At 39.9% G+C, this 22,004-nt stretch overlaps 1 protein-coding gene across 14 annotated transcripts in view; it reads left to right on the top strand.

Annotated features, from left to right (window-relative positions):
- Positions 1–22,004, top strand: part of NEB (nebulin) — a 206,310-nt gene that overhangs the window by 161,253 nt on the left and 23,053 nt on the right. For 12 of the 14 annotated variants that reach the window (XM_063098291.1, XM_063098282.1, XM_063098278.1 and 9 more), the window contains 18 exons: positions 1,990–2,094; positions 2,427–2,534; positions 4,275–4,379; positions 6,434–6,538; positions 6,987–7,091; positions 7,750–7,854; positions 7,940–8,050; positions 8,607–8,717; positions 8,948–9,049; positions 9,155–9,259; positions 13,607–13,717; positions 14,320–14,424; positions 14,943–15,047; positions 16,505–16,609; positions 18,202–18,312; positions 18,728–18,838; positions 19,452–19,565; positions 20,264–20,368. In XM_063098291.1, coding sequence (XP_062954361.1) covers positions 1,990–2,094; positions 2,427–2,534; positions 4,275–4,379; positions 6,434–6,538; positions 6,987–7,091; positions 7,750–7,854; positions 7,940–8,050; positions 8,607–8,717; positions 8,948–9,049; positions 9,155–9,259; positions 13,607–13,717; positions 14,320–14,424; positions 14,943–15,047; positions 16,505–16,609; positions 18,202–18,312; positions 18,728–18,838; positions 19,452–19,565; positions 20,264–20,368 — 1,929 coding nt within the window. Of the gene's footprint in view, positions 1–390; positions 496–1,989; positions 2,095–2,426; positions 2,535–4,274; positions 4,380–6,433; positions 6,539–6,986; positions 7,092–7,749; positions 7,855–7,939; positions 8,051–8,606; positions 8,718–8,947; positions 9,050–9,154; positions 9,260–13,606; positions 13,718–14,319; positions 14,425–14,942; positions 15,048–16,504; positions 16,610–18,201; positions 18,313–18,727; positions 18,839–19,451; positions 19,566–20,263; positions 20,369–22,004 lie in introns of all 14 variants that reach the window. The other 2 variants (XM_063098237.1, XM_063098296.1) reach the window with 1 other exon arrangement.

Raw genomic sequence — 22,004 nt, 5'->3', positions numbered from 1 at the left:
TTAGTCTTCTGGAGAACCCATTTGTAAACTGCAAATTGAGTTGCAAAAACAAATGAACAAAAATTGATGGAAAAAAAAAAGACAGAACTTTGTACGGTATTTTTCTTTTCCAATGATGTCTTCTTCTTGATTAAGCAATTTTGACGGTAACATAAGTGAGACTAGCAATATCATTCTCCACTCACAAGGACTGTGGGTGCTCAGCTGCAAGCATTGCAGTCATTCTGCTTGACATTATAATGTGTTTGGCGTCTTCACCCACACGTATATGTGAGTACATAAAGTATGTAAGCCTACATCTCTTCACTCAGAGGTGACTGGGATATAGAGCCATGTTCTCTTCTGTCTTCTTAAGTCTCTTTTGTGCTTCACTGCTCTTTGCATGGACAGAGAAAATATAAATCTAGAGCCAAGATACTTCTGCAACAAGGATGTAATGAAATTCTGCGTCCAGATATGTTGATGGCTCTCTACAATACACACATGTGGAGCCAGGTAATGTCTGATGGGATGTGGAGAAGGAGGTTTAGAAGGCCTGGGTGCATTCCCTTTTATGCATTCATTGATTTCCTCTTCCTGCCCCTGCTGCCCATGCTGGTTTCACATGACAAAGCTGCATAAATATTCATTCCTTGTAAATGAACTCTGAATGTGGCCAAGTGTGATAATGAGACAGCCGTCATCTGTAGGTCATCTGACGCTTTTGGAACTCCTAATAAGATTAACCGAGACTCCTTCAAACATCATTTCCAAATTGGTATAACATTAATTTATACTTTTTAGTATTTGCCTCAGATAAATAGTTTCCTTGGAGACAGGATATAGTAAATTTGGCAGCATTTAAAAGGTCTGAATATTTCATGTTTTCATCTAATTTTTGCATTGTTCAATTATCACTGCAACTATAGCACTTGGGAGAGATGAGTATTACCATGCAGCTCTTTGAATGTTATACATATTCATGGCACCTCTTCAGTTTGATGCTGAATTGCTAGGTTATTTCCAGCACATCTGTGCTCAGACACACTTGTTAAAAGTGTCACTGATAACATTGCCTTCCTACAAGGCCAGCTGAAGCACACCCTACCACCTTCCCATCACATGCTGAAAGGTAAATTTGGAGCAGCGATCAACAGTGATCATTGGTTAAGTACCAGACGCAATGGTAATAAGATGCCGTTTTCCCAGACAAAGTTTTTAATCAATCTTTTGCATTAGCAACTTGTTTTATCATTTTAATTTGCCATCAAATCAACATGTGAAATGAAGAGGATGAGTTCTCCCCATAAACATCCCATTTGCCTGAACTTTCTCCTTTGTCCGGATATGATTGATCATGATCATCAAAAAGTAGTGCATGAAATTTCGTTGCGCTCTCTGTATCTGTCCCGCTCTCTGTATCTGTCCCGCTTGAAACAGCTTATGTGCATGACAAAAAATTGTGACTTGGAAATTACAAAAATGAATGCATTTTTTAAAAATGATAAATACTTCAAACCATATACATGCATTTTTAATTTTACATCTGTTTCATCTTTGATATGGAAAAATACCTTAAGAGATCATATGTATTTGATACAGTATGTTGTGAGCAAAATATTGCTTGTCAGAGACCAGAGAACAAGATTCTGGTCCTGCTCTGAGATTCACTCATATGTGCCCTGGGCTCAGTCTTGTAACTTTCTGGGGCTTCAGTTTCTATATGTATAAAACATATTGAAAATTATTATTATTATTATTATTATTATTATTATTATTATTATTATTATTATTATTATTATTATTATTATTATTATCTGCTCACTCCATTACACTATTGCAATCAAATATAAATTTTATTAAACATTTGCAGTTAGGATTTAAAGAAAGCTACCACGACACCATCTCCTACTCTGGTGTTTCACCAGAGTGAAAACAGGAAAATTACAGTCCTTAAAGCCCTTTATTCTACTACTTAAAGTTAACTCATTCTTCTCTTCTGCAATTTAGATCAAGTACAGGGAAAACTATGAAAAATTAAAGGACAAATTTACCTCAGTTGTGGACACTCCCGAACACCTGCGTACTACGAAAGTCAACAAACAAATCAGTGACGTAAGTACAAGAAACCCCAAGTAGATTCTTGAATTCGGGGCATTTGCAGATGTCGAGGGCCATCTTAGATGGTCACGATGGCTGGGAGACATGTCCTGCTATGCATAGGACCCTTTTTGCACCATAAGGAATTGTTCCAACCAAACTGGTAGACATGCCACTTGAGAAACACTGAGGCCTTAGCAGAGACTATAAAAGCACCTGATGAATTCATAGAATGCTCTTTCCTTTATATTCACTCAGAAAAACCACTCAAGATTTGCACTTACATTTTTACATTGTAAATTGAATGTACATAGCATTGTGTCTTTCTGTCTCTTAATCCCCTTCAGATACTTTATAAATTGGAATACAACAAAGCCAAACCCAGAGGCTACACCACAATCCATGACACGCCCATGTTGCTGCATGTCCGCAAGGTTAAAGATGAAGTCAGCGATGTAAGTACCAGAAAGGCTTATCCGTCCCCTCACCGTGGCCTCTCTCTAATGTGATATATCAAACCCTGCTCCAGTTGTCTTTTCCTGTGTAACAACCATCCTAAAATTCAGTGGCTTGCTGATAACACCAGGGTCCAGGGTTCAATCCCCGTATCAGCCAGCAAAACAAACAACTTAGTGGCTTAAAATAACAATCATCTATGTTGCTCATGACACCGTGAACTGCCTGGGTGACTGGGCACAGATGAGTAGTTCTACTCCATGTGCTGCTGACAGACATCTGAGACTCAGCTGGGCCAGAACATCTGAGATGCCCCACTCACTAGGCTGGCAGCTGATGATGGCTGTGGGCTGGAAGCTTGGCTGTTGTATGCATAGGAACCCTTCCATGCGGCTTCTCCACATGTCATGGATATCTCACAGCTTAGTGGCTGGGTTGGAAGGGGAAGCTCCCAAGTCAATTAAGGGATACTCCTAGAATAGACACAGCATCATTTTTGTCATCTTTTACACACTCAGATCCAAGGGGTGAGGAGATACACGCTCCCTCTGGATGAACAAATGGCAAGGTCACATGGCAGAAAAGCATGCGGCATGGGGGACACTGCTGAGGCATTCTGAAAGATGCAATGTGCCATAAATGCTATCAATACCCTATAAACTTTATCTTGCCTAAGAGGAATGAACTAGCTGTTATATTCCAATACTCCGAATTTGAGGAATTCATTGGTGGATGAATAAATATATTCACACTGTTGACTTTGAGTCAGCATAAAAAAATATTGAATACATTCAGTGCACTGCTTAAGGCAGAAATGTGTAAAGCTTTTAGAAGTGTGAAAAAATTTTAAAATGAGTTTTGGCACACAAACATGAACACCAGGTGTCTATAAACATCTATCAGGTAGATCTCTTATATGTAACAGCCCATTCCCTAACACTGCAGAAAAATGAAGCATTTCTACATTCATTTTCCCAAACTTTCTGATTGTAAGAATGTCCTGGGGTATTAATGAAAAATATAAATTTCTAGGTCTTTTCCCTAAAGATACTGATGAGTAAATTAGTGAAGTCTATGGTGAGGCCCAGACAATTGTTATTCTTGTGATTAGTTTAGTAAACCCTCCTATGGTTCCCTTAGAACAATTTGCTTTGGTCTTAATAACATTAAAACCTAGGATCCTTCCCCAACAATTAGTGAGAAGACCCAGATTGGATTCCAGGACCCTGAAATTTAAGAGGAGCAAGAGTGGGTAAATCTAGAGGTCCCAAGCCCAGCATGGAGAGACTACCTGTTGGTCTGCAGAAGCTAAGCCACCTGCCCCTCCCTCCCATCCAAACCCACACATACCAAAACTTACTGGAGATAGTTCTAGCAATGACAGTGGTGATGACTGCATCCATCGATTCATCCATTCATCAAATATTTATTAAGTTTCTATGTGCCTGACACTAGGAATGAGATGATAAATGATACACAGTCTTTGCCACTGAGGAGTTCTGCCTAATGGAAAGACGAAGCAGATAGATCATAATCATGACATGACATGATAACAGCTAAAACTGTGGGAGCATATAAGGGGAGCAAGACTAATTCTATCTGGGTGAGGTGGTGGGGGAAGGCTTCTCTCCTACCAGCAGTTTTTAAGATGTTCTGAACTCGGGATGTTCTGATTTAGGGAAGGGAAAATATTAGTAGTCTTCTGTAAAAATTAACCTTGTCACTTTTTCCTCCCACAGCTTAAGTACAAAGAAGTTTACCAAAGAAATAAATCTAACTGCACCATTAAGCCAGATGCTGTTCATATCAAAGCAGCCAAGGACGCCTACAAAGTCAACACCAACGTAAGTTCCAGAAACTTCCCTAAGCCTGATGAGGGATTTCTCAGCTTCTGTGGGACACATGGCCTCTCTTAACATCTCTTCAGATGATTGAGCTCTAGTGAGTTCAGGTCAAGAGTTAGGCCCCAGGAGCATGAGTAATAATGCTGAAATCGAAAGGCTGTCTTTGATCCTACCACAGGAGCCTCTGGAAGAGCAGGGCTGGCCTCGCCCCTTGCTGCAGGTGCTACACCCTCAGCCTTCGTGGCAAGTGGCTGAGAAACAGGACATCTAATTCTGAGATGAAGGTTGCATTTTGGAAAGTGTCTCAGCATGTGTCATTCTCTTGCCCTGTGCTCCCCCCCTGCCCCAAACTCTAGGCCTGCTTGTTCTGAAGGACAAAACATTTGAACTGCTTGGTGCCCTTGGGAGTTGGCCTAGACTTCCCTTCCACTCAGATACTCCCTTGTCGACCTCTTTTACCTGCCTGTAATCCTGCCAACTGGGCCAATTGCAGAGCTAGGGCTGGGTCTGGAGCTCACAGACCCCTCAAGCCCACTGTCCAGACTGGGTCATGAACCTTTCACATGCCAGGCTGGGTCCCCAGACCCCTCACATGCCAGGTTGGGTCACCAGACTCCTCACACACCAGGCTGGGTCACCAGACCCCTCACACACAGGTCTATGAGCTAGGTAACTGGCAAACAGGTCCTTGGAAGCTATAGATTGGAGAGCATGGCCTCACACAGTGGGTGCCCAAGGCAGTCAATGCCAGCCAAGGTGGCAGTGCTGCCCATGCACACTCACTCCACCCACACACAACTTATTACAAAGAATGTGCTGCACCACCCCCAACCAGATGGGCAGGTGAGGGGGCCTGATTAAATTATTCTATTTTCCCAATATCCCCGCACTGACTCATTTCTTTGGGTGGGATATCTTAAAGCCTCAACCACAATTTTGTACATTTAAATGATCACTGACTTTTAAAAATATGTAAATAGTTCAGTGAAACCATTATCACCAAACTAGTGCTCACTGGTGTAAGAGAGAACATATGTTTATTAGGGTCAGCAAGCTGAGATGCCTGTAGGAGCTGGCAGGTAACTTGCGGGTGTCCTGAGGATGCATTCAGGGATGGGTAGAGGGATAGAGGAATAGATGTGCGATGAAGCAAATACAGTCAAATGGATATTGCAGAATCCAGGGGGAGGTTGTATGGATATTCTCTGCAATATTCTTTCGACGTTTTTATATGTTTCAAATTGTTCACAGTAAAATGGAAAAACACTCCTCAAACAGTAGACATAAAAGCATGTGCATTGTATTGTGTATAGATTATACCCCAGTAAAAAAAAAGAGAGAGAAAGAATGAGAAAAGAAATGTGCCTGCTAGTGTGGGCCCCTCCCAAGGACAGTCCAATTAAATTACATCTGTTTCTGTGGCTCAAATGTGACTTGGTGCAGCCAGTTCTTCAGCCCTGGTGAAAGTCTAACAAGCACACAAGCACTCTGAAGCCAGACTGCCCAGGTTTGAATCCCAGCTCCCCATTTATTAGCTGTCTCACCTAGGGCAGGTTTACTTAACCCTTCTAGGCAGTTCCTCAGCTGTCTATTTCCTGCAGTCGTCATGAAGATTAAATGAGTTAATTTCATGCAACTTTATAATTTATTTGCTTTATATTTTATAAAGCACTTAGAAAAGTGCCTGGCATGAAATAAATACCTTAAGTGTTTGATAATATTTTTAAAAATAAGCTTCAATTTAGTTAAAAATTAAAAGTACTTGACTCTGAAGGTGATTCGGCTGGACTGAAAGAGTTAGATTGTAGAATCGTTTTACCTTGAGGCCTTTTAAAACCCTAGCCCCTATTTTGGGACCAAAAGGTCCTAACAGATGACCTCTGAGTGGCCGACTAGCTACATAAATTATACAGGAATTTTAATTGGGGCTTTCTCTTGCATTAGGAACTGTGATTTCTGGTATGTTAAAATGCAAAAGTCCCTCTGTGCTATGTGGGCGTTTGGGGATTCAGCCTACTGAATGATGCGATGTCTTTCTATCTTGTTAAAAACAGCTGGACTACAAGAAGCAGTATGAAGCCAACAAAGCCCACTGGAAGTGGATCCCTGACCGACCGGACTTCATCCAGGCCGCCAAGTCATCCCTGCAGCAAAGTGATGTAAGATATGAGAGACTTGCAGACAGACCACTGTAACTGCGTGGCGCAAATGAGAAATCAAACAAATCAGGATTCACAGCAACCTCTGCTGTGGTGTTAGCCCTGGCTCATTTGAGATTCATGGAGCCGGAGGGTCGAGGGAGTGAAAGGCAAGCTCAGGCAACAAAATAGCCCCGGAGCCTCTTCTCTTCCTGCTGGTCCCAGACACAAATGACAGGGTCCTGACTGCAGCTGGGGAGAGTCTGCAGGGAGAGTGGGGCTGTAAGGGCTTGGTCCTGGCAGCTGGGCTGGAGAGGAACTCAGCAAGCAGTGAGGGGCCAGGAAGCCCTCCCTGCATTCTGGTGGCAAGTCCTAATGGTGTCCTCAAGAGGACTCCCCATGGGTTTAATCAAATGCCCTCCTATGCTGCTGACCCTTTCCCTCTTCCTCTGCCTTTCTTCTGTGACAGTTTGAATATAAGCTGGATCGAGAATTCCTCAAGGGTTGCAAGCTTTCTGTCACTGATGATAAAGACATGGTGCTGGCCCTCAGGAATTCTTTAATAGAAAGTGAGGTAAGTATTCAGTCCCTTCTACAATGCCCAACCTCACCCAGGGCCATGTGTGGTACAGTCCTCAGGGACACCCAGAAAAGGACAGAGGAGGGCTGCTTCTGTAAGAGCTCAGGTGTGGGATCTGAAATGTGGCCCTACCCTCGATGCATCCCGGTGACATGGTTAAAGAGGTGGCAGCAGTGCCAAGGCCATAAGTCCAGAGGACATTCCTGATTTACACTGCACCACCAGAGTTCACATAGCAGGGACTAGGAATCTGAAGGCCTGGTTAGATTCTATATAAAACCTAACCATTTGTTTTTGGTGGAATCATACTCTTCCTATACTCTTTTTCATCTATAAAAAAGAAATAATAGTGCCTCTCAGAGTTTAAAGGAGGGTCAGATAGCATTTGAAAAGGCTTCAAACTAAAGTCTATCTGTGTAAAGATTCATCACGAGATCCACTTTGATTGTTATTAAAACATCAACTTGCAAGGAAAAACTCCTTTTGAATATTTCGTAAGATTTCCAAACATCAAATCTTTTATTGAGTCTTGTGTTCCTAGTTTGTCAATGATGCTGTTCTCCCGGCTATATTCTAGTGATTTGGAGGTTTAATAAAAATACACAGGATACCCAGAAGAGATAGAGAAATGCTTTTTTTTTCACCCCTGCAGCTGAAATACAAAGAGAAACATGTCAAGGAAAGAGGAACCTGCTGTGCAGTGCCTGACACTCCTCAGATCCTCCTGGCGAAGACTGTCAGCAATCTGGTGTCCGAGGTAACCCCCCAGCAGCCCACATGCTCTGCTTCCATGCGGTAATGCCACAGGCAGATGCCTTAACAAGCTCTGTGGATTCCCCCAGAACAAGTACAAGGACTACGTGAAGAAACGCTTGGCCCAGGGCTCATACACAACACTGCCAGAGACCCGGGACACTGTCCATGTCAAGGAAGTGACCAAGCATGTCAGTGATGTAAGTGACCAGCCACAGGTCTCTTAGCAGCAGCAATTCCACTTTACCTTAGAATCCAGTAAAAGACTATAAGCTGCCTTTTTGCTTACAAATGTTTTCCTTTATGTAGCCTTCTCTCTTACCATCAACACCTGTATATGAATCTTAGACTCTTGTTTAAAAAAGGACCCAATATTTATTGGCTGTCCAATTCTGGCAATTATGGCAGATGTGGGTTTTGCTACAGGACATGTTATCTAACAATGTAAGATGTTACTAACCTAGTTAAAATTGGGAGGAAGCGTTGCTGACTAAGAGTGGTCTCTTCTATCACTAAACTGTGAAACAATTTTGGAGAGGTGAAATCACCCCTCTGTGCCTCAGTAATGTCTGCCTGCTATATCTTTATCAATAATGCATAGCACAGAAATGACAGGGAGGAATTAGAATATGAGCCAGAGATCGAAGTCCCAGACTGATGCCAAAATTTTCCTGGAGATCTTCTCACGGTTCTTCAAGTAAACTGATTCTGTTCCCAGATTTCTCTGCTCACATAAGTAATTCTGGCTCTGTTTAGACAAATTACAAGAAGAAGTTTGTCAAGGAGAAAGGAAAATCCGACTACTCCATCATGCTGGAGCCACCAGAAGTGAAACATGCTATGGAAGTGGCCAAGAAACAGAGTGATGTAAGTGTCCCCTCTAAACACTCTTGGGGCCCATTTCAGGCAGTGGATCCCAAACTGGTGCTTGCTCTTGTTCTAGGGTGTGGTCACCCTAATTTCTTTTATCTGGTAGTTTAAAAACTGTCATGGTAGGAATTGGTTTGTTTTTCAATAAAAAAAGTTGCTTGTACTTAAGGAGAACTTTTGGAAAGATAGCCTCTCAAGTGAGTAAAAGTTTTCTTCCCCAAATAAAGGTTGCTTATAGAAAAGATGCCAAAGAAAACCTGCATTACACCACAGTGGCTGATCGGCCAGACATCAAGAAAGCCACGCAGGCAGCCAAACAGGCCAGTGAGGTAAGGGTATAGTTAAAACATCCCCAGTCCCCAAAGGCACTGCCAAGCAGTACAAGGCACTCATCACCTCGAATCTGTTGGCCATCTTGGTTTTCTGTGATTCAGGTGGAGTACAGAGCCAAGCACCGCAAGGAAGGCAGCCATGGGCTAAGCATGCTGGGTCGCCCAGACATCGAAATGGCCAAGAAGGCAGCCAGACTGAGCAGCCAGGTAATGCAGATGGGCAGGCAGCAGCTCTACTGTGAGGAGATTCTACACACCTTGCAGAAGTGATTCCCAGAATGAACATGCAGTATTAACAACCAAAGAGATACTATAATAGCACTACAGAGCTTTGAAAAGTTGTAACAAGTGTGCCCAGGACCATCTCTTGTTTCCCTATAACCTGTCTAGACCTTTCTAGTTCTCCACTTTCCTTTTAAGGGTATGTGTCTGGGTCTCTGTGTGCTTAATTATCTTCACATGACAAAACTTCAGTTTGTAAGGTTCTATTGGAACCGCTCTCCAGGCAGTAAGAGTTACATCCTGAGAGTCTGATTTATACTTGAGTCACCTTTGGGAGACTTGTTAACATGCAAGAGTCATGAAATTCTAACTTCCAGAACCCAACCAGGTGAAAGAAACTTTATTCTTTCATTCAACATACATATATTGAATGCCTGGGCTGGGAACTAGTAATGAGCAGATGTTGGTGGATAAATAATTACAATTTGGTGTGACAAGTGCTTGATCAAGGCATGGACAGGATGAGGGAGAATGCCTCATTCTAGCAGATTTCATGTTATTGAGAAGAAGATGGACTCAGAAATGTGTTGCCCAACCAGATTACTGCATGACCTAATTTCCCTTGTTAGACCAATTATCTAGAATCTCCTTAAGTTATGACAGGTTTTCAGACTTTAGCTCAGAGACCCCTCCCCACCCCCGATCTACCACCAGATCTTTTAGAGAGTAAGTTTGGTCCCAGAGGACTTTAGCTCAAGAACATCTTATTTCTCCTCCAATTTAGAGATCCTATATTCTTGTTCATTGTTTGTTATCACAAGTGTTTGTTAGAAGAAATAGGTTTGGGATACATTTGGATGTTGTATGTTACTGACTTTCAGCAATACCAAACATGGGATTCCAATCTTTTGGAAGATACAAAATAGTAATGCCAAATGACAAAACAAGTCGGAATTACAAAAAGGCAAGAGGTTCAAATGACTGCTGACAAGCAAATATAATTTTTTAAAAGTTTTTTGATTTAAATCCCTATGCAATATTTTTACTGTACACTATTGGAACTGCATAAGCATTTAATACCAAGATATGAGATTGCCCACAAAAACAATGGAATCTCTAAGAGTCATGAAATATAACAAGAACCTATTAATGTAAAAAAATGTTAATATGTTTTTAAATGTCCAAGGTCATATTATTATCAAGTTAAAAACAAAGAAATGACTTTGATATTGCAATTTGGAAAATTTTACTGTTTTTAAAAATCCACAGACTTCTATTTCTGATCCTAAATAAATCTTATGGTGTGGTGAATGGGGCCAACCTGTCCTTTTATGAGCCCAGCCTCCTTGGGTCACTTCCCGTGAAAGGCTTGCCTCAGGATCAACATCTTCACGGGGAGCTCCCAAGGGTGCTTCTGCTGTGCTGGGCTCTCCCCGTTCTGGCTTTGCTGTCTTGCTGCGTATTCTAGGCGGAATACCTCAAAGGCCAAAGGAGAGAGCACGGGCATGGCACCGCGTCTTATGACACCCCTGTGATGAGGCATCTTAAAAAAATGAACGTACCCATCAGTGATGTAAGACCGACATCAGCAAGCCAATCTCTCTCTCTTGTTCTCATCTGCCTTCTTGGCCTTGGTCAGGGGACTGACCAAGCTGCACTCTTTTCTGTTGATTTTGTGTTGGAACATGTAGAATGCTGTGGAAATTCGTTGGAGGGCATACTTTTGCACAGACCCCTCTTTTCCTGCATGGAACTTTCCCTCTGGAACATACCACTCGGAATAGGAAGGTAGGCTAAATATGGAGATGGCCTTCCGATATCAGGTTGCTGATGCTGGTCCAACTGAAAGATGAAATGAAAATAAATTGAGAATCTCATCTCCAAACACACAAAGCAAACCTCTGCTTCTTCGGAAGTTATTTACCACTGTTGATATTTAATACATTTAAGACTGATATTTAATTTCACCTCTCAGTTCAGGCACACTATGAATCAACAGAATAAAGTTTTAATAGTTTTCTAAATCTTGGGACTGTTCTTTGGTCTTTAGAAGCAACAGCATACAGGTTAATTCCTTGAAAAAGATCTAAACAATTAGATGTTAGACCTTTAAATATAGTTAAACTCTGGAAAGAATAATTAATTCAAAATCGTTTTCATACACTACATGCACAATAGGCCTAACACCTGAGCCTGGAGGGATTATAAAGCACCGGGGCTGCCATTTGCTGATGCATAGCATTGCACAATTGCATCTTGCCTTCCACAGTCCACAAGAAACAGGAGGCTTTACCATTCCATGATGCCACATGTGTGTAGTGTTACTACTTTGCTGCCTGCTCCAACACCATTCTAAAAATTCCTGGAGTCCTGAATCTGAGGCATGTCCTTATCTTTCAAAATGTAGTAGTTCTTGAGAAGATGCAGTTGAAAGGAAGGCCAGAAGTGCTGATCTCAGATTCGTACTAGTAGCTGTGCGAGGCTGCATTTGCTGGGGCCTTCTGCGGGGAGAGGAGGCGTGACTTTTTTCAATTAAAAAGTTGCAAATTTAAGTTAACTTGAACTAAACAGAAGAAAAAGAAACTGAAGTGGAACCAATGGAATTACTGCTCTTCCCATAAATATTTCTTCAGAAATGAGTTATTTGCTACAAGATAGAGGACTTTTAGTGTACTTCTAAAAGAAGTGGATTTTATTTTCATCTGAGATGGGCCTTCGCTTCTTTTCTTCCCCACTGTGACTTTGTGCTTCTGGTTTACTTTGCTTTTCTGTGTTTCACAGCTTTTGGGAACGTCCCTTGTCCTATTGGTTTCTACATCCCTTAGGAAAAGTTGCCCTTTGGTCCAGACACCAGCTCACCACCTCTGACTTTCCTTAGCAGGCTTTTCTTTGTTTTGAGAGTGTATTTATTCCAGAGAAGAGCCCATGTAGCAAATTGTATACGTTTTTTTTTTTTTTTCTGTCTTCTTGTGTTCTACATCCATCTCTTGTGTCGGTTGTCTGCCTGCACCACACTGTACTGCTCGTGCTTATTTTTTCTCTGCATTTCCACTGTAGACTTACTGAAAATAAATGAGTGTCAGCATTGGGAGTGCACTCTCTCTGATGTGGCAGATGCACTGCATTTAGCATTTGAGTGGTCTCATTTTGTGCCTGCTCGGCCGGATAAGAAGTGAAATACAGTGATGAAGCGTGAGGGCTACTGGTGTTAAATGTCCATAGAGTGAACTATCTGGGTGACAGGATTCTGGGATACTAACTGGGGATGAGTCAGTCTTTCATCTTACAAATAAGTGAAACTCTAAATTTCCCTGAGAGTCAAATATTGCCCTTTCAGTTGGCTAACATCTAGAAGTAGCTCATTTGTCATTCTTTCTAGAGTGACTAACTAGTGGAATTCTACTCCTGGACTTAATCTTACAATATTATTGACAAAGGGGTCAGTCTGTCTTTCAACTAGGAAATGTTTCTATTACTTGCAGTTATTCTGTTGAATTCTCCTATAAATAAATCATCTTCTTTAGATATTTTACCTAGGCATAATGACTGTCTCTTCTTTTCATTCAATCAAATCACATTTATTGAGCAACTATTAGTGCCAGGCATTGTGCTTAGTTTTAAAATTGAAGTTATATAGTCCTCTGCATATCCTCACTTTTATGTATCCTAAAAGTATATTTAATGTTACTTTTCTCATTATTCTGAAGTATATCACTTTTTTCTTACTTATAATCTGAAATCATACTTGAAGCCATTAACTCCCAAACTCTCTGTTCTTTTTCTACTGAAAAGTTAAACCATTTTTGGCCAAGTTTAAAAATTTTAAATGATAGAGTGAAAGCACTATTTTAAAATAACAACAAATTCTCTTAATTTAACAGATTTCTTACTTCTCAACCTTCTTGATCATTTACAACCCCTCTTTGAAATCCTTAGAGTACACCTAAAATATTTTTGGTTTTGCTAGTTAGGAGAGCAAAATGCTCCAAATCACACACATTAGATCACTTCTCTGAATTTAGCCTGAAGCCTTTTCCACTTATTTCTCTTTTGGATTAGAAAGAGGTTATTATTTTTCATACCTATGGATAATATGTGAATGAGCAAGGCCAATACTACATCACTTGATCTTAATACTTGATTATCTGCTGTCTCAACAAATTATTAATTATAAATAGTGCCCCCTCGTACTCTTAGAAATGTCCCAGTTTGAGTAATAAATTATTTGATCACTTTATGTTTTATGCATATTCTTTGGCATTTATGTTTCCACCATTCCTTATACCCAAATAACTGTCCAGGAATAATTCAGATGTTTGCATTTGCTGTTAGGTTAAATACCGAGAAAATTTTGACAAAGAGAAGGGCAAGACGCCAAAATTCAATCCAAAAGACAGCCAGCTCTACAAAACCATGAAAGATGCTAATAATCTCGCAAGTGAGGTATGTGTTTTTTTAATTGTGGTAAAATATATAGCACATATTTGACATTTTAACCATTTTTAAGTGTACGATTTAGTAGCATTAGTTGTATTTACAATGTTGTCTAACTACCACCACTATCTGGTTCCAACACTTTTTCATCACTCCTGACAGAAACTCTAGAACCATTAGGCAATAAATTCCCATTATCTCCTTTCCCCACCCCCTGGTAACCTTTAATCTATTCTCAGTCTGTATGAATTTGCCTATTTTAGAGATTTTATATAAATTGAATGATACAATATGTATCCTTTTGTGTGTGGCTTATTTCACTTAGCATAATATTTTCAGGGTTTGTCCATGTTGTAGCAGGTATCAGAACTTCATTCCTTTTTATGGCGGAATAAAATTCCATTGTATGTATTTACCATGATTGGTTTATCCATTCATTGGCTGATGAACATTTGGGTTGTTTCCACCTTTGGGCTACTGTGGATGAGATACGGTTTTTCATCACCATCTCCAGCATTTGCTTTACAATGGGATATCTTAGTGTGATTTCCATTAGTGCTGTTTTCCGTTTTATATTTATGGGATTTCCTTTTCCCCCCTTTAACCTGTAGGTTAAATATAAGGCTGACCTGAAGAAACTTCACAAACCTGTGACTGACATGAAGGAGTCTCTGATAATGAATCACGTCCTGAGCACAAGCCAACTGGCCAGTTCTGTAAGCTTAACTATTTGTTCTTGAAACAGCTGTTTCACCCATTTGCAATTAAATTCCTCCTCTGAGCTCACATGCATCTCTCTGCTACTGATACACTAGATTTATCACAAAACTCTTCTCTTGAGTGTATTCTTCCAAATTACAGCACAATCTACCAAATCTCCACTGACTATAACACCTCTCCGAATGTAGAAATGCTTCTATTTTTAGAATATTTAAACTTTTTTTTCAATTAACCATTCCCTTTCTTCTTTCTAAGGACATAGAACTACCGTCTGAAGTAGTTTCTTTCACTTTTAACCCTTCACTTATAATGTCATATAACCTAAGTGTTTACTTCTGGCAGTAACTAACAATACTTCATCTTTTACAAATTTTTCTTAAGCCTCCATTTAATGTTTGCTAAATGTTTGGTCTTGACAAAAAAATTGCTGCTGTGCAAATGTCCTATCTGAAGAGAAAAAATAGGAATGCTGAAGCTTTCCCGCCAACGTGCCTTCTTTGCCCCCTCCCCTCAGTACCAGTACAAGAAGAACTATGAAAGGAGCAAAGGCCACTACCACACTATACCCGATAATCTGGAGCAGCTGCACCTCAAAGAGGCCACAGAATTACAGAGCATAGTAAGTTGATCAAGACTGACTTCCCCACCCCTGCAACGTGCACATTCATCTACAATGTAAAAAAATATCATGCATTCCCCCCAGGATAGGAGTTATGCTTTTAATGGCCATTGTTTAAGAAAATGCACAAAGATATGAGCATTATTGAAGCCTCAGGAGTCTTGCATAAGGGGCTTTGAATATTTTGAAACCAAATTTTATGTTACGATAATTATAACAACATCTACATTTAATGGAGAAATATACACGTGTACTTCAAAATGTTCATGGGAAGATTCGTATTATCTTTTGATCCTATTTTTCCACAAACTTTCTAAAGTACACTCATACAAGCAAAATGTGTCATTCAGGTCACTGACAGGGGCTGGGAGGATAAAGATTGTGTTACAAGGGGGACAGACCCCTCACAGTAATCTCCATGTGCCCCATGGGTCTGTCTCCCACTTTAGAAAACACTACAATGGATGACTTCATAGTCTTAAGAGGATTTTAAGCAGAGAAGTGATATGATCAGATCTAACTTTGAAGGAGTATCTGGGTATTTAAGAAAATGATTAATTTGTAAAATAATCGAAGATGTTCAGAGGAAAGAACTTGCTATCACATGACCTCCTATATCACAAATTCAGAGTTATGTACGTCTCTTATTGGGCATTAACCAAGAGAGCTAAATTACTAGATATGTCCTTTTGTCCTCTTTAAAGCAGCATGTGTCCCCAGGCCTCTATTCTAATGTCTTGTTAGAACCAAGAGAGCTGAGATTGAGCATTATCATTAAGGACTGTGTGAACAAAGGCCTGTCGTTCCATTTCTCCTCTGAGAAATACTAATATTTATATGACTTCCCCCATTCCTAATCACATGTTATGAAGAGGAGTAAATTGTATTTGTAAAATAGCCTTCGGGGTCTTTTAAGAATGTTAGGCTTATTAATAAGTCAGTGAACATGTAACCTTGTTTTCATTTTTATGCCAAGTTATATTGGCTGCATTAGATATATGACCAGTTATGGCCCAGAGAGAGTTGTGTACTTATAAATAAAGCTGTAAGTGTTATCTATTCAATCAAGACCCCAGGTTTCTGGTAAAAGTTCTTATGAAAGAAAAACTGGAGATTTTTTATCAGAAATATTGACTAATACTATTGTTAATGTGTTTGCAGCTACATATCACACCTTGGCCAGCCTTATCTGTGAGCAATTGTCCCCATGCACTTCTTTGCATTTCTCTCAGCTGATTCTGTCTTCTTGAATCCAAATCCTAATTATGCCTTACAGACAGTAATGGTAATTCCCCCCCACGCAGGCAAACACAACAGGAAACTGTTCTGAATAGCAATGAGATGCCACCCAACTGTACAGACTGTACCAATTAAAAAGAACCATCCTTAAACTGGTCTCTGCATAGGCATAGGAATTGACCAGAAGTGAGATATCTAACAAGACTTTTCATCACTAGGTGAAATACAAAGAAAAGTATGAGAAGGAACGAGGAAAGCCCATGTTGGACTTTGAAACACCAACGTACATCACTGCCAAAGAGTCGCAGCAGATGCAGAGCGGGGTAAGTCCTACAAAGACACACCACAATAAGAGAAACTGGGTATGTGGGCGAGGGGAGAGTATGGGAACTATTTGTGTTTTCTGCTCAATTTCTCTGTAAAACAAAAACTGTCATAAAAAAAATTACACACAAAAATGAAAAAAAAAGACACAGTGAAACAAAGATACCATCAAGCTAATGGACATGAGCTCTGCCCGTACATATATCCAGTCTCCTGTTATCCAAAAGTGATAGATGATGGAACTTTTTAACATGTAATCACTGGAATATTTTCTATCCCAGAAATCCTATGGTTCAACTGTTTCAAAAAATTGTTCTCAGTAGTAGATATTTACCATATATGTTTTATTTCAATGGCCATTTTCATAAAATTAGAATACTGTAAACTACTCCTGATACTGGAACAAATTATGCAATTACTAAATATAATCTGAATTTTTTTTCTTTGATGAATGAAAAGTTCCCTCCACACAGACACACCTTTGGCTTTGGGATGCTCTACTTTTAGTAGGATGCCACAAGCCAAACAAAAGGGGCTCAGTGATCAAGGTGTTCATCAGGACCCCAGAAAATCAGAACTTAAGGTGCCATATTTTCTATTCTAGAATTGTAAGCAGAGGTGTTTTAAAAAATTTGTTTTTTATTTTTAACCAAAAGTGAAGAATGGAGTCTTATTTTGAATCTTAGAATGTCTCTTTTCATTGGGAAACAGGCTTATTTAGAATTTGCGTTTGCCTCTCCTCCATGGGGCATATCTTCAACTATAAAAATAAATTGTTTTTAATAAAAGTAGAGGTTTGTGGAGCTTTCTGGTGTATAGAAAGCTAGATCATCGAAGTAGAAAATAGTTTCAAACAATTGGTGAATCTGAGTTAAGGATTTATGGGAGTTCCTTGTAGTACTCTTGCAACTTTTCTATAAATTTAAAATTCAACTAAAATTAAAAAGTTATAAAATGGAGTTCCAATATCTATTCCAAGTCTCTCTGTGAGACAGCCTAGTCCAGGGGTTGGAGGGGAAGAGGAGCATAGGAAGATGAGGGGGTGGCCCTTTCTGTCAACCGTGGACAAAGCCACAAGATTTCTCTGTGCCTTGTTCACCTGATCTATCAGTGATTAAAAAAAAATAGGTCATGATAATGAAAAAGGCCAAGTTTGCATTCAGTGCCCTCAGGCTCTCCTTCCTCTGAGATTTTTATTTTCCCCTTGAGTCACTTATTTCTAGTTCTCAAAATCTTTTGTCATCTTGAAAACAATGTGGGAAGGCTCCAGGAGAGACAGTGGATTCCGAGTCTTGATGAGGCGTCCACCCTTCTCTCTGGCAGAGGGTCAGCTCCAGTCACAACGTCAGACAGATGAGTGAGGGGCCCATCAGAGTTTCTCAACCTCTGAGCTTCCTTGGGGCCATTTGCTCTAGACAAAATATTTCCAGAACAATCAGACGTGTTTCGAATATGTGATCATTAGCAGAACTATGATTGAGTTGAGACGGCACATAAGAAGAAAATGTTGTAATTTTTTTCTTCCTAGGATTGAGAATAAATTGCAACAAAGATTGTTTTTTAACTTGTCTTTTCTTCCTACTCATATTAGAAAGAATATAGGAAAGATTATGAAGAGTCCATTAAAGGCAGAAACCTGACTGGCCTGGAGATCACGCCAGCTTTGTTACATGTCAAATATGCAACCAAAATAGCAAGCGAGGTAGTGCCCACTTGGTCTTTTCTTTCCCTCTTGATTCAAATAATTGCACTAATGACACTCATCCATGTGTTTCTTCTGCCATTTTCATCACCACCTAACTGTGGGTTTCAAGCTGGGTTCACATGTGTTTGGTACTACCATCTAATTTATTCCCCACGTTAATTCTTCTGATTTTTTAATTGGATACCTAATAAAATGTGCTTACCTTAGCATTCTATTAATTTCTAGTTTTTTATATGATATTTAATATTAACTGATGAAGCTTGTCCATGCCTTTAATCATATCTTTATTTACTAAACTGTGAGCTGTTTAAAAGTTGGAAGTGTTTTTTGTTTTTTGGTTTCTTGGCTCTTCACCTAAGAGAAACAATCCAACCTTTCTTCTCTTTGTTTTTGCTTTCATTTTGTGATATAGAAAGAGTACAGGAAAGATCTGGAGGAAAGCATTCGTGGAAAGGGTCTCACTGAAATGGAAGATACACCTGACATGCTAAGAGCAAAGAACGCCACTCAGATCCTCAATGAGGTGGGCCCACCACGGACTGCATGCACATAATTAATAGAGCATCTTCCCCTACCTAGCCAAGTTGCACACATGCACACAAAACAAAAACAGAGAAGAGACAAAAAGAGAGTTTTTGATTTTCAAATTCCATATCCAACATGATTATTGGGCATTAAATAAATTATATCTCAATTTCTGATGAGTGGATATTGTAACAGTATGTTTCTGTGGTGGTATCCGAACCTGTTTTTTAATCTAATATTATTTGATTTAACCTCAGTACACTCAGTTTAAATAAAAACGCCACACTGGAGTGATGTGCACCTAAGTTTAAACCTACTTATGTACCAAACCAAATTTAAAATTTACTTATCTCTATAAGTAGAGAATGCTAAAAGTATTCAAAAGGAGGCCATATATTGACTCATATTGACATGTGTACATGTGTAGAATAGTTTCGTACAGTGGGCTTTTGCAGATCCCACTCTATCCCACCATGTGGTACAGTGAAGGTGACTAGCAAGAGACACTCTGTGACAACTGTGGTGGCATGTTGTGCAGATTTATATTCACTCTTTATGTTTATTACCTAGCAGTGGAAGTTAACTTTTTTTTTCTTTTAATGCTACTATAGAAAGAATATAAGCGAGACCTGGAGCTGGAAGTCAAAGGAAGAGGGCTGAATGCCATGGCCAATGAAACTCCAGATTTTCTGAGGGCCAGGAATGCTACTGATATTGCAAGTCAGGTCAGTGTTACTTTCCATGTCAATCTTTTTAAAAAGTAGTTGTGATTATAAGGACACAGTGCTGTCCCTCTGTCATCTTTCCTGTTGGTCAATGACAGTCAAATGCATACAGTGGCATTCTTGAACATCCACCCACTGGAATCCATTCCAATGAAAGGGTCATGGACCCTTTGCTAGGCTTGCTTCTGTCTGCCTTGTGAGTCTACAGCCATAAGGGACAGAGGCTGGAGAACCAAATAGCTGCTTGGAGCTGGGGCAGACTCCTAACATCCTGGCTTTCTTTCTTAGTCAATCCACTCCCCATACAGCACCCAGATTTCCTTGCTTAGAATATTTGGGGAGTCCTTTCTTTCCCTCCTTTCAATGCCTAAATTTAAAACAGAGTTTTTAGGCATCCTACCTTGTGTAATGCTAATTGGAGTGGGTCTTTTGCTCACTTGTCATTCTCCCAGTTCTATGTAATCAATCTCTGCCTTACTGTTGATTATCTCCCTCCTTACCCATGCCCTACCCTACACCCAACCAAATAGTAAGTCTTTCAACAGCTAGGACCTCTTTTCTGAATCTCACTCTTTAGCATAAAGCTATAAACACCATAGGAAGAATGTCAAGTGAACGAGTCCCTCTTAATCAAAGCAATTGAACAAATGAAGTGCACATCGTAAACACTTGTCCCACTGTTGGCTGTCCTTTTACAGATTAAATATAAGCAATCAGCAGAAATGGAAAAAGCCAATTTCACTTCTGTGGTTGATACTCCAGAGATCATTCATGCCCAACAAGTCAAGAACCTTTCAAGTCAGGTAAGGACATTCATCAGAGTGGCACTAATAGACCCCAGTCATGAAGAACACAAGTCCTCCCATGAACACCTAAGGAGATTCTTTCAAATCACAATTTTGCCCAATAAAAAAGAAAAGATTCACCTGTGATACAGGTTTGAGTCAGAGTTGAGGTTTCTGTGTCAGATTTAAAATACAGTATAAGAGGGAATTTTAAGGTACTAAAGAACTCTTACACAGTACAAACGATAATTAATGAATCAATACTGTAACATGTAAAGGCTCATAATCTGTGAGCAAATCTAGAAGAAACATAGTAGACAACCCACATTAGGATTATTAATCTCTAACTTGTTTGAGTAGCCCCACATTACAGTTCTTGCTTATCTTCTGATCAGTGAGCTCCAAAGCAGTAGTTACCTGACCTAGCTTTGCTTTATAAACACTTGGGAATGGAGATTCCCTGCTCCCACCCTGGAATTCTGAAGCTAGCAAATCTGAGGTAGGCTCTGGAAATGTTTTTGTTTGTTTGTTTTTAATCTTCACAGATGATCTTTTAATGACCAATCAGGTTGGAAAATCATGGATTTAAACTCTTTATTAGCATTACACAATTTTATGTCATAAAGTTAGATATGAAAAATATACTTATCGCTAGAGAGTAGTTTAATTAGGAAACAGATATATTCATATGGGAGAAATGAACCTTTTATTTGGGAGTGACAGGGAAGAATAATTAACTTGTTTTTAATTACCAACATTACATGGGCCCCAGACTATAATGTTGTATTCACTGGGGAAGCCAGGAAGTCCATCATTCTTTGGGCTATGAGAGGTCCACCAGTTGTATTACCTTCTGCCTTTTGGCATTGCTAGTCTTTAAGGAAAACTTCAGCATGCAGGCCTGACTCACTCTGTTCATGTGTGTTCTTCTGGAATTCTCTTTGGCTAGTTCCTCAGAGTTTAAAATATGGCCAGGCAGGTTACTTCTTCCACAGTTCAGATCGGTATTTACCCTTGAGTGATGGATTGGTGCTGGTGTTTTTCACAAAACTCCTTTTCAATTTCCAGTGGAGCATCTGTATTTTATAATTCTAAACCTCATACTGGGGGGTTAGTGCAAGCAGTGTGAACTGACTCAAATTCAGGAAACTGTACTGAACACTTCTTAATGCCAGGGAAGTCCAGGTCCTTTCCTCCCAGAATATCTCCAAATGCTGTGTGCAAATCTTGGCTCTAAATGGCTTTCCGTTAGATGAACAAAATCTAGGCCAAAATCTTTTATTGCCTAAAATTGGTTTGTTGTTGTCTTTGGGAAGATTAAAATTTTCAACACTTATTAATGTGATTCATATTTAATATAATTTAGATAGAGATAGATAGAAAGAATAGCTTTGTCCCTATTACAAAAATGGCTAGTTTCTTTTCCTCATCCCTATACACCTGAACTTCCCAGAAAAGAGGAAGAAACTGGAGCTAAATAAAGCTGTAGAGAAAAGTGAAAGGACATAATGGCAAGTGATGAAAGAAAGACAAGGCTCTAAGGCAGAGTAAGAGTTCTGCTGCAGAGAGCAGGGAGCTGACTGCAGAAGTGTCCAGGAGAAGAGCAGCCCCCTGTGAACAAGTCTGTCTGACCAAAGGCTGGGGCTGAGCAGGG

This window comes from Cynocephalus volans, chromosome 1 (assembly GCF_027409185.1).
Source record: "Cynocephalus volans isolate mCynVol1 chromosome 1, mCynVol1.pri, whole genome shotgun sequence".
Classification (NCBI taxonomy): domain Eukaryota; kingdom Metazoa; phylum Chordata; class Mammalia; order Dermoptera; family Cynocephalidae; genus Cynocephalus; species Cynocephalus volans.
Note: the sequence above shows the minus strand (reverse complement) of the source record. Positions and strands in the feature narration are given on the sequence as shown.